The sequence below is a fragment of the Zingiber officinale genome, chromosome 1B (genome assembly GCF_018446385.1).
Source record: "Zingiber officinale cultivar Zhangliang chromosome 1B, Zo_v1.1, whole genome shotgun sequence".
NCBI lineage: Eukaryota > Viridiplantae > Streptophyta > Magnoliopsida > Zingiberales > Zingiberaceae > Zingiber > Zingiber officinale.
Genome location: NC_055986.1, coordinates 109,424,006 through 109,437,116, shown reverse-complemented (window position 1 = coordinate 109,437,116; position 13,111 = coordinate 109,424,006). Strand labels below are relative to the sequence as shown.

Genomic DNA, 13,111 nt, shown 5'->3' with positions numbered 1-13,111 from the left:
TATCACCAACCCTCAAAATAAATTTGCAAGGGTGTCCAACAACCCAACATTTTAGAATTATCATCCCACAAAAGAAAAATACCTTACCGTGCATCGTAGTTAAAAATTAAATCAAAAATATTTAGAAGGCCACAGAGTACCCTACCAGTGATATAAATTAACCTTGTATATGTAAGTGCCCAAAGATTAAACAATTGGATGGATTAAAAGAAAGTCTAATCGAAGTGAAACAAAAAAAAAACTAAGCCTAATGTAATCACACAAATGACATTGGTATCGAAGTAATGATAGAGCATATCAACCCAAAAAATTTCCAACATTTCAAGAAGCATGAACAAAAGTAAAACAAATGAGCTTTCTGATCAGCGAGAGGATTCTTCAATGACAAAATAGTCATTTGCCTCGTTCGCAAAAATAAAAAATCCTTACAGAGTTCTGAATCACAAGTACAGCTTGAGTTCATGCATTACCCCTGCCAGCTGATTTGAATACACAAGATTAGAATATCAGTTTAAATTAATCATCAAATTTAGAAGGGGGAAAAAAACATTATAGAAGATCATGGGGTTGGTTCCTGGTTACAAAACAAGTGAAAGTTCCAATGTTCAACGTTTATCTAATGGATCTCCTCTGGCATTTGGGTTCTAAGACAGATGGTATCATCAAGACTAATTCTGTTCAATGAAATTTTATCTTTAGAACAACATTGCATATGCAACATGAAGTGATGCTGCAGAAGATTACATACACATATGGTTGAATCATAGATGATCAGTTCAAATCCAATTTGATTCATATATTACCAAATAAAAAGAAAATTTTATGAGCCTAGCTTTTAGCCCTAGTATAACGATCGGTGATGAGCAATTTCATGACAAGTACCAAAAGAGATGTAATCTATAGTTTTGTGGTCTTAGAATCAAACACTTGTTATAAGCATTAAAACATAATGTTAAAAAATTACTCTATAGACAGACGTCGTGAAGACGTAATGATGGATGCAAAATTATTTAACAGTTACCCACTTGTAGTTATTTGCTAATAATTGACTTATCACTTTTAGAAGAAACTAGAAAATATGTCTTCCCCGTCAGGTATGCAAAGTTGGTTTCGAGCTAGAATGACAGGTATGGGGGCAGGCCCTAAATAAGGCTGCTAAGGTTTTGTTCTATTAGCAAACAAAAATTGATGATGAGAATTGAAATGGAGATTTCTCCTTTGTAAACTAATATCTTTGCTTGAATATAAAGATAACAACCAAACCTTATCCCATTAGGTGGGGTCGGCTATATGGATCATTTTACGCTATTGGACTCTATCCTCTGCTATATCATTATGTATACTTAAATAAATTTTATCTTATTTTATTGTTACTAATCAAGTTTTTTTTAGTCTTCCTCTTCCTCATTTGATGTGTGTATTTATTATAGTTTCACATCGTCTAACTGGAGCATTTATTGGACATCTAAGTATATGTCTATACCATTTTAAACATATTTCTTGAAGTTTTCCATCAATAGATGCTAACTCCGACTTTCTCTCTAATGCTCTCATTTCTTATTTTATTCATCCTCGTATGTCTACACATCCACCTTAAGATCCTCATTTCTACAACTCTCATCTTCTGCTCATGTGTTAGAGTCATATCTCAACATTCAACGTCATTTAACAAGCAGGTCTAATCATCATTTTGTATAACTTCCATTTAAGTTTTAGAGGTACTTTACGATCACATAAAACACTCAATACTCTCCTCCATTTCAACTATCCTGCTTATATTTTTGTAACATCTTTCTCAATCCCTCCATCATTTTAAAAAATGATTCTAAATACTTAAAGCTCTCAGTTCCAAACAACTCGTCATTTCCTATCTTAACAATTGTCTCATTACGCCTAATATTGCTAAACTTAAATTTAATATATTATATTTATACTCTACTAAGCATAAAACCTTTCATTTCTAATGTTTCCGGCCAAGATTCTAGTTTAGCATTTACTCCTTTACATGTCTCATCTACCAAATCAATATTATCAACAAACAATATATACACGGTACTAAATCTTGAATGTGTCTAGTGAGTTCGTCCATAATTAATGAAAAAAAAAAGAGTTAAGCCTTGATTTAATCCTATCTTTATTAGAAGTTAATCCGCCAGAAGTCTTCACTGGTCGTTACATTCTCATACATATCCTTAATTAATTCAATATATGTTACGCTAACACCTCTCTTTTCTATAATTCTTCATATATTTTCTCTTGGGACTCTATCATAAGCTTTTTCTTAGTAAATACCATGTGTTGATCTTGCTTTTGCTCCCAATACTTTTCAATTAGTTGTCTGAGAAAATGTATAGCTTCTATTGTCGACCTTCTTGGCATAAACCCAAATTGATTTTCGATCATTGTGATTTCCTTCCTTAATCTTATTTCTATTACTCTTTCCCAAAGTTTAATACTTCTATAGTTTGCACAATTTTGTATGTTTCTCTTATTCTTATATAAAGGAACTAGAGTACTTACGCACTATTGATCAAACATTTTTTTCATCTTTAATATCATGTTAAATAATTTTGTAAGTCATTTAATATCTTATTTCTCTAAGCACTTCCATATCTCTATTGAAATATCATCTAGTCCAACGGCTTGAAATATTATCTAGTCCAACGACTTTTCCATTGTGTTTCCATTGAAAGCTTATTCTACTTCTGAAGTTTGAATTACACAATAAAAATTTAAATTTCTATACTCATTTAACCTACATAAATTACTTAAATTAAGTAGATCACCTAAACCTTCATTAAAAAGTTGATGAAAATACCTTTTCCACCGCTTTTTTATTTTTCCATAGTTTACTAGTACTATATTGCATTCATCTTTAATATATTTTATTTGAATAAAATGTCTTGTCTTCCTTTATCTCACTTTAACTATTATATAAATGTCTCTTTCCCCTTCTTTATATCTAATTTTCGATATAATCGTTCAAAAGTTTCACTCTTTGCTTCATTTACTACTTTCTTAACTTCTTTCTTAGATATTGTATATTATTTTAAACTTTCCTCATTCTTGCAAATATATAATTCATTATAAGTTATTCATTTTTCCTTCACTTTTTCTGGTACTTTCTTATTCCATGACCAAGATTTTTTATTTAGTGGTGCATGTCCCTTTAACTCACCGAGCATACTCTTAGCTACTATTTTCAACATGCTATCTTATCTCATGTCATATTAAAGTCACTATATATTTCACCTAATGCTTATACTCCTACCTTCTTAAATATATTTTGTTTTCCATCCTTTAACTTCCACCACTTAATTCTAGGGGTCGTATATATTTTTCTTCTAGTGATACTATGCTTCAGGCATATATTCAATACTACTAACCTATGTTAGGTAGTTAAGCTTTCACCAGGGATGACCTTACAATCTTTACAAATCTTTCTCTCTCTTCCTAACCATAAGAAAGTTAATTAGTGTGTCATATTCCTCTAACAAATCTTTCTCTCTCTTTCTAACCATAAGAAAGTTAATTAGTGTGTCATATTCCTCTTACAAATCTTTCACCAGCTTGAATAATTTATGATTAAAAAAATTAATTACTGTGCCCTATTCCTTCAATATATTATGAACCTACAAAATATTTCAATGGCAAGTCCAAAAGGTAACACAATTTTGAGTATATCGATTGGGGTACACAATCTAAATCATGTGGGTTGGATAAGTCAAATGATCTAGGCTAGCCAAAATGACCAAACGATATAGAATAAATATCACTAAACCATCTAAATGAGCAAGTACAACTAGACAATCCAAAAGTGTCAAAGTGGTTTAAGCAATCCAGTTTGACCGGATGAATAGTCTAGCCAATCTAAATGGGTCGGAACAAATTCAGTTAGTCCAAGCAGGCGCTCTGATCAAAGAAGGTGAGTCAAGAGAATCAAACAAACTAATCAACTAGAAGAGCTAACCAGCAAGGATTGAGCAGTCTAATTCAGGGGGGCCAATTAGCTAACCGACCTCATCGAGCAGGGTGGGCTAGGAGAGTAAGGTAGATCGTTCATACTAAACTAGATAAGGTGAGTCAAATGAAAATTTTCAGATATTTTATCATTATATAGAATTTTATAAATTCATTATAACATTCTTACAAATCAAACATAATTTATTCCAGTCCATGAACCAAACTAATAAATAGTTATTCATATTCAATTTCTTGCCCCTATTCCATACCATTAAGGTCCAGGAGGAAAACAATTGTCACACATCTAGAATCAAACTCCTAATTGCTAATCAAATTTAACTCAAACAAAAAAAATGTAGTAATAAATACTCATAATTAGATTACATGTTGTTAAACCACACAGATTGAGTAAACAAGCATGTGTACTTGATGCAAGTACCAAAAAAGGTGATTGTATTCACAAGTGCATAGAAATTTTGCTAGATTGCGCCTAGCAATATCCACAAAAAAAAAAAAAGGCAGCCCGGTGCACGAAGCTCCCGCTATGTGGGGTCCCGGGGAAGGATACATTGTACGCAGCCTTACCCTGCTTTTTGTAAGAGGTTGTTTCCAGACCTAGCAATATCCACACATCACCAAAATTGTTGGTTCAATCGATAGGTTAATACTTTTTATTTTATGTACCATGTACAGAAATTGTGAACATTAAAAGTGTGATGCATTACAAATAACCATGCGAGCATATGACACAAGGCTATATAGAGCTTGAGCAGTTGAAAGCCACAGCACAAATTTCCACAAAAATTGTGATAGAGAGCAAAAGCAATAAATTTGTGATGTGAATGCTAAGCACAAACCGTACATAGCATTGTAATTTCAAAAATTTTGTTGTCCATAACTATGCGAGATATGAAAGGACTATACTATCCCATTAAAGGCACATTGTTAAATCACGATGCACTTGATAAATATTCATGTTATCACCTTTTGGTATGTGCCCTTCATCTAGTTTCATCTTGTCCTACAAAAAGAAAAAAAAAATGATAAAAGAGAAGAATAGGACACCAAATAAGTTTGATTCACAAAAGAGAAAGAATGCATAAGAAAACTAAAAATACTTAGTACAAGCACCCTATGTTATTCAAACGGCTTCTTCATGTTGATTGTGATTGCTAGAGATAATCACAACCTACACTAATAGACAATGTCCAAGCTACAAGTATCAGTAATTGTCAACACATCTTAGTTACAAAATCAAATGAGCATTATAGTCTACAGTCTCCACATCTAGTTAACTAACTCACTAAGTCAATTGAATTAACAACAGCAAATATGAAAAAGGAATACAAAAATTCGACATGGTGAAAATTGAAGAAAAGTCCAATCAGTATTATTATGGGAAATGCATGTCAAGTTTCATTACAACATAGATCAAGAACGTGCTTCTCAAACATCCGGATGATAACTGGATGATAATGTATGATTGCAAACAAGAACTTACAACAAGCGAAAACATTCAACAACTAATGTGGTTGGACATAGATTGCTAGTTCTAAAGTACAATCCATATACTTGAGTTTGTCTTGATGAAGAGAACCCATGTTTATTCTCCTAATCAAGGCACTACACACATCTAAGGCCATACCAATACAAGCTCCTTAGAGAAGAGCAATGTGATCCTTTTCTCACTCTCGATCACTCAAGCAAGCCAACAAGAAATCATTACCAAAAGTTGAACTACTATAACTAAAAAAAATAGAAGAAATAACTCATACACAGTTTTCTCTAATGAAAATTATCGTCTAAAATAGCTAACCATCGGGAGATAAAATGCACACTGATCGATAAAGTTCTCAAATAAAACATTTACTTTGAACGCTCACAAAATCCACCGATAAATGACAAAAACAAAACAAAAAGCAGAAGAGATCCTACCTTCATAGAGCCCCCCGTAGTTCCCATGCGAAACTCCCAACATCGAAGTCAAAAGGGCCGCTGCAGTCGCGCTGTGCAGAGGCATCAGCGATTCTACGCAAAAACTCGCGGCAAGAGGGGCCCTGCGAGATTTCAAAAAAGAAGGGGAAAGAGATCAAGATTCACCAGCGAAAATAAGACATCTTGAAGTCTGGTTGCTACCTGAGGTAACGTTCAGCGACGGCCGGCCGCTGGTTGGGGAGACGCCGAAGCGGATGGCGAGAAGGTGTTGCAGGCATGACGCGGCCGACCCGCGGCGTCCGGCCCCTAAGCGAAGACGAGCGAAGCACCGACCTAGCGGCTGCGGCGGCCATTGCGATTCGATGAAACAAGCAACTGATGGCTTTAGTTCTGATCTCCGAATCACACACAGCAGACGGTTTCACCGTGTTGACTGTTGAATCCAAATAGACATCAACAGACATTTACATTAGATAATATGGCTTTATTATTTATCGCTGTTATTTAGATTGAACGAAATTAAAACAAAACAAAACAAAACAAACTAAATTATTTTATTTTTTTCTTTAAATATAGAGTTCATAGTCGAAAATAAATGGGCAAAACTTAGATGACGTTCTCCCAATTAAGAGAAATAAATGAGCACTTTATCAATAATTTTATCTTAAAAATATCCTTGATCCAATATTATTATAGTAACTATCTATATTTGTTATACAATGTAAAAATTATTGGATAATTGCTACAATATATAAAAACTACTTGCTAGTTTCTACATAATTGAACATGATTAAATAATATTTATTTGAAATGTAGCAGAGTACTCTTAATTTATTTTATTTATTGAAATATTATTTTAATTAAATTATTATTCTCTAATAAGAAAAATAATATAAGATGATGACTATTTACTAATTTCTATATACAGTTCATTGTGATTAAATAATATTTATTTAAAATATAATAGATATCTTGAAATAGTGTTCTTAATTTATTTTACTGGTTAAAATATTGGTTAAAATATTATTTTAATTAAGTTATCAAGTAAAATCGGTTAAACTAATTGCATTTAATATGTTCTAAACTAAGAACAACACTAAGATCTAAATCATGCCAAAGATTGTTAGAATAAACGACAATAACACATACCTGAATTCATCGTGAAAGCGATTAATTATGCCATAGGAGAGGTTGTTGGTCTTCCTCAATCAAACCACCGGACGACTCTAATGGTTCTTTTTCAATGATGGGATTGATTAGAGTTAGGGTGCCAATATGGTTTGATGTCTTGGGGACCATAACCACAAAAGCCCTTTATATACTATTCCAATAGGGTTCCCATTAAAACCCAAGAGCCCAAGAGTCTCTACCTATTAATGTCATACCATTAAGAATATCAAAAGCCTTAAAACATTAATTTACCCTAGTGATTTAATCACACACACACACACACAAAACCCACATAAGTATTAGACTTGTATTTGTACAAGTCTAACAATTTCCAACTTGGGTTTTGTTTGTGTGATTAATACCTTAAAATCACATATACCTTAGAGAGCTCTTTCTTAAGGCTAATATTAATTTCTTTAGTTCCATCTGGTCCATCTTATGAGTTAGTGTGGGATCAAAGTAGCTTTCGTCACACTTAACGTGACTAGACCTTCCGTGGTCACCAACACCAAACACATTCAATGACATAGATCAAGTATGGATAGGTAGCATGGAAACTACATGTAAAGTGATCATAATCATGTCTGTTTCCAACTGGTCCTTGACTTCATTCTTTAGTGAGATCATAAAATTTAAGTCCCTTGAGCGCAAAACCGCAAGATACCTTAATGCAAAACCACACACATGTACAAACGAGTTCAGTGAGTAAAACATAAGCCATCAACTTTATTCTATATAGATAAAATATTGAAATATGGTCAAAACAATCACAAAATTATTTGTTCCAACTAGACCAAAGGATCATACAAAACAATACCCATATTAGCAACATACTCATGAAAGACCTTGGGTGGTAAACCTTTAGTCATAGGATCAGCAAGCATGGAACCAATTCCTATGTGTTCTATAGAAATTTGATCATTCTGAACTCTTTCCTTCACAACCATGAACTTAATGTCCACATGTTTAGACTTCGTAGTACTTCGGTTGTTATTTGAATACAGCACCGCATATTTATTGTCACAAAATAACTTCAATGGTCTTTCAATTCCAACTATAACATGCAGCCCTGTGATAAAATTACGAAGCCATAAACCATGATTGGATGCCTCGAAACAAGCTATAAACTCCGCCACCATGGTTGAAGAAGCTATGAGTGTCTGTTTGGCACTCCTCCAGGAAATAGCTCCTTGAGCCAACATGAAGATATAGCCCGAAGTGGATCGCTTACTATCTTGGCATCCGGCAAAATCGGAATCAGAAAACCCAGTGATCTCCAAAATTTCTGATTTTCTATAGGTGAGCATATAATCTTTTGTTCTCTGCAAGTACCTCATAACCCGTTTTGCTGCTTTCCAATGATCCATTCCTGGGTCACTCAAATATCTACCCAACATCCCAACTATAAACGTAAGATCCGAACGCATACATACTTGAGCATATATAAGGTTTCCTATAGCTGATGCATAAGGAATCTTTTGTATTTCCTGTTTCTGAAGCTCGTTCTTGGGGCATTGACCGAGACAAAATTTATCACCTTTAGCTACTGGGTTGTCTCCTGGTGCAGAACCACTCATGTCGAATCGTAGCAATACTTTATCGATGTAGCTCTTTTGTGACAATCTCAAAATACCTTGAGAGCGATCTCGTATTATCTCAATTCCTAATACAAAAGAGGTGTCACCAAGATCTTTCATCTCGAAATTTCTTTTGAGAAAATTCTTGGTGTCGTGCAACAAGTCAACATCACTACTTGCTATCAGTATATCATCGACATATAAAATCAAAAAAACAAACTTACTTCCACTAAATTTGTGATATACACAATCTTCTACTAAATTTACCTCAAAACCGTACAAGATAATAACTTCATGAAATTTGTAATACCATTGACGGGACGCCTGCTTAATGCCATAGATGGATTTCTTTAATTTGCATACCATAGACTTTGAATTTCCAGATATAAAGTTTTCTGGTTGCACCATATAAATTGTTTCATCAATGTTTCCATTGAGAAACGCAGTCTTTACATCCATCTGATGCAACTCTAGATCAAAATGAGTTACAAGTGTTATGATTACTCTGAATGAATCTTTCGCCGATATCGGAGAGAAGGTTTTTTTATAATCAATGCCTTCCTTTTGAGTAAATCCTTTTGCGACAAGACGAGCCTTATATCTCTTGATTTGGCCTTGTGAATCCCTTTTGGTCTTAAATATCTATTTACAACCAATAGGTTTCGCACCGAATGGCAACTCGACAAGATCCCAAACATCATTGTCTTTCATGGATTTTATTTCCTCCTCCATTGCAATGATCCACTTTTGAGAGTTAGAACCTTGTAGGGCTTGGTGAATGTTTACAAGATCATCATCCATTATGCCTACATTTTCCTCATGTTCTTAAAGAAATACATAATAATCATCTGAATTGCACTCCTTCTTTCTCTAGTGGATCTTCTTAATAGCACTTCTATATTATCTTGAGGTTGATGATTTTGTTCTTCTTGAGGAACTTGATTGTTGTCTTGTTCCACAATTGGTTCTTGATTGACGTTAGTCATTGAAGCCTGGACATCAATTGAAACCACCTCAGGAAGAGAGATAAAATCCTCTTCAAAGACAACATTCCTTAAACCCTCTCCCTTCTCATAATTACAATCCTCAAAGAATCTAGCATTACCCGTTTCAAAAATTAACTTAGTAGTGGAATTATAGAACTTGAAACCCTGTGATCGTTCAGAGTAACCGATAAAATAGCAGCTAATAGTTCTTGCATCCAATTTTCTTTCCTGAGATTTGTATGCTCGAGCCTCAGTTGGACAAGCCCAAACGTGAAGATGCCTTATACTAGGCTTCTTCCCCATCCACAACTCATAAGGGGTTTTAGCTACTGCTTTACTCAGTACTCTATTGAGAATATATGCTGCAGTCTTAAGTGTCTCACCCCAGAGTGATTCTGGCAAAGAAGAATGATTTATCATGCTTCTTAGCATGTCCTTAAGAGTGTGGTTTCGTCTTTCTGCAACACCATTCATGCTAGGTTTGCCCGGCATTGTGTATTGGGAGACAATTCCACATTCCTCTAGGTATTTGGCAAAAAGTCCTGGACGTTGTTCACCCGATCCATCATATCTACCATAATATTCTCCTCCACAGTCAGATTTGATAGCTTTAATTTTCCTATCAAGCTGAAGCTCAACTTCAGCTTTAAAGGATTTAAAAACGTCCAAGGATTGTGACTTCTCGTGAATTAGGTAAATATATCCATATCTCGAGTAGTCGTCTATGAACGTGATAAAGTATTGTTGTCCATTCCAAGATGCCGTAGGGAATGTACCACAAATATCCGTATGAATCAGTTCTAAGACACTCGAGCACCTATTAGCACCTAATTTTCTTTTATTGGTTTGTTTTCCCTTGATGCATTCCACACAAACTTCGAAATTTGATAAATCAAGGGAATCTAAGATATCATCTGACACAAGTCTTTGAATTCTATCTTTTGAAATATGACCCAAGCGCTTATGCCATAAAGTTACAGAACTTTCTTCCAATTTACGCTTTGTACCTCTTGAGTTAGTATGCAGAATTTCATTATACGAAGCAATAGAATCAACCATATACAGATTATCAATTAACGAACCACAACCAATAAGATTTAACTTGAGAAAGAAATTAACTTTACTATCTCCGAAAGAACAAGAAATATCAAATTTATCCAAACAAGAAACAGAAATTAAATTCTGTCTAAACGACGGAGCAACAAAAGTCTCATTCAAATCTAAATAAAATCTAGTTTTTAATAATAATCTGAAATTTCCAACAGCTTCAACTAGAACTGTTTTGCCATCGCCCACATAGATAAATCTTTCAGCATCATTTGGCGGTCGGCTCCACAGGCAACCCTGCATAGACATACTTATATGAGTAGTAGCACCAGAATCTACCCACCAAAAATGTCTTGGTACAAAAGCTAAATTAACTTCAGAACAAACCAAAATGAGAAGCTTACCCTTCTATACACGCCAGGTGACGTACTTTGGGCTATCCTTCTTGAAGTGGCCAGGTTTCTTGTAGAAATAACAGACAAATTCCTTATGTTGTTTCTTTCTCTTATTCTGGTCAGATGTAACTTTATCAGCATACTCGGGTTTCCTTCTCTTCTTATTATGAGAAGTAGATGTCAAATAAGCACTTTCAGTCTTCTCTCGCTTAAGCATGTCTTCTTCTTGTACACACTCAGAAATCAGCTCATTAATACTCCATTTTTCCTTCTGAGTATTATAACTTATTTTGAACTGATTAAATTGTGTAGGAAGAGTGATAAGAACCAAATGGACGAGAAGATTTTCCTTAATCTCGATCTCAAATTCCTTAAGTTTTCCAGCGAGATGAGACATTTCCATAATGTACTCCCTAACGTTCCCCTTGCCTTGATACTTCATGGAAATGAGTGAATTAAGAAAACTACTCACTTTCGATTTATCATTTTTGGCAAAGTAAGTCTCAATTTGAGCTAAAAACTTCTTGACATCACTGTTCTCAGTCATAGAGCCCCGAAAAGATTCTGGAATGGAACGCCTAATGATCATAAGACTCATGCAGTTAGATCGTTCCCACTTTTCTATATTGACCGTATTAGGGTCTTCCGGAGTTGCAGTGGGTTTTTCAGTTCGTAATGCAAGGTTCAGATCCATGCATCCTAGAACGATTTCCACGTTCTCTTTCCAAGCCTTAAAGTTCGACCCATTCAGCATAGGGATCGAGTTCAAATTTGTAGATATATGTGAGGCAACCGCAGTAACTGAATTTAGAACAATATATAAACTCACAATTAATATATTATGTTAGACATAATCTAATAGCATAAAGCCCAATTAAACAAGATACTAAACACAACATTAATATTTAACCTTTGGGCAATAATATTAATTTGCAAGCAGTACTCTCCATGTAGTAATCAAAGCATTGACAATAAGCTCGGTCAAATAATAGTCTTTCTTTGGATCGACTACTATCCCCATGAGTAAAACTCTTACAACTGTCACATGCTCATTACCACTCGCATATGTATTATTCGGCCAAATAATAGTCTTCCTTTGGGTCGATTATTATCCGCATGAATAATAAATATACACATCTTCATATTTCAAAACAGATTAATTTATATAATAGAGGCTACTTTGGCAACATGTTATTTTAATTAATACAATTTGAAATACAAGACACGCATAAACCAACGCCGCAGCGTAAACAATTCCTGAACGTCTTGTGCTAGTGCGTGACCCCAAAATAAAGCTATCCAGAAACACAACAGACGAAATTTCTATAGTGTTTTATGAATCAAAACATTTTGTTTCAGCCATCAACATAAATATGAACGAACATACACAAATATATTCATATAAACATGAACCTAAATTAACACATATTAATCACCCAAATTCCGAATAGACGAAGAATTCAACATATGTAGAATAAATCTAACAACCTAAGCACGATTTATCGCTCTGATATTAATTGTTAAACCAATTGCGTTTAATATGTTCTAAACCAAGAACAACACCAAGATCTAAATCATGCCAAAGATTGTTAGAATAAACGACAATAACACATACCTGAATTCATCGTGAAAATGATTAATTATGCTATAGGAGAGGTTGTTGGTCTTCCTCAATCAAACCACCGGACGACTCTAATGGTTCTCTTTCAATGATGGCATTGATTAGAGTTAGGGTGCCAATATGGTTTGATATCTTGGGGACCATAACCACAAAAGACCTTTATATATTATTCCAATAGGGTTCCCATTAAAACCCAAGAGCCCAAAAATCTTTACCCATTAATTCCATACCGTTAAGAATACCAAAAGCCTTTTCTTAATTAGATCACATAACGTTTGGTATACCAAAAGCCTTAAAACATTAATTTAGCCTAGTGATTTAATCACACACACAAAACTCACATAAGTATTAGACTTGTATTTATACAAGTCTAACAAAATCAACATAAAATAATAATATTATTATAAAAGCTAACAA

The 13,111-nt window shown here is 34.1% G+C and overlaps 1 protein-coding gene across 2 annotated transcripts; it reads right to left on the bottom strand.

Annotated features, from left to right (window-relative positions):
* Positions 1 to 182: 182 nt before the first annotated feature.
* LOC121971660 (protein NUCLEAR FUSION DEFECTIVE 6, mitochondrial-like) lies at positions 183 to 6,343 on the bottom strand. 2 transcript variants are annotated; one of them, XM_042523034.1, is made up of 4 exons: positions 6,100 to 6,343; positions 5,899 to 6,020; positions 4,948 to 4,984; positions 183 to 472 (listed from the first exon to the last, which is right to left on the bottom strand). In XM_042523034.1, exons 1-3 carry the CDS (start codon positions 6,249 to 6,251, stop codon positions 4,965 to 4,967), a joined length of 294 nt encoding a protein of 97 aa, XP_042378968.1. In that variant the 5' UTR covers positions 6,252 to 6,343; the 3' UTR covers positions 183 to 472; positions 4,948 to 4,964. The 2 variants fall into 2 exon arrangements, with proteins under 2 accessions (XP_042378968.1, XP_042378959.1); XM_042523025.1 differs by having other exon boundaries at positions 186 to 479; positions 6,100 to 6,342.
* Positions 6,344 to 13,111: the final 6,768 nt, after the last annotated feature.

Excerpts from the sequence above, each read along its gene's own strand:
- LOC121971660 (XM_042523034.1), bottom strand. The coding sequence starts at position 6,251 with ATGGCCGCCGCAGCCGCTAGGTCGGTGCTTCGCTCGTCTTCGCTTAGG. Across the intron at positions 6,021-6,099 it reads GTCGCTGAACGTTACCTCAG|GGCCCCTCTTGCCGCGAGTT; the intron begins GTAGCAACCAGA and ends GAAATCTCGCAG. Across the intron at positions 4,985-5,898 it reads CTACGGGGGGCTCTATGAAG|GACAAGATGAAACTAGATGA; the intron begins GTAGGATCTCTT and ends TTCTTTTTGTAG.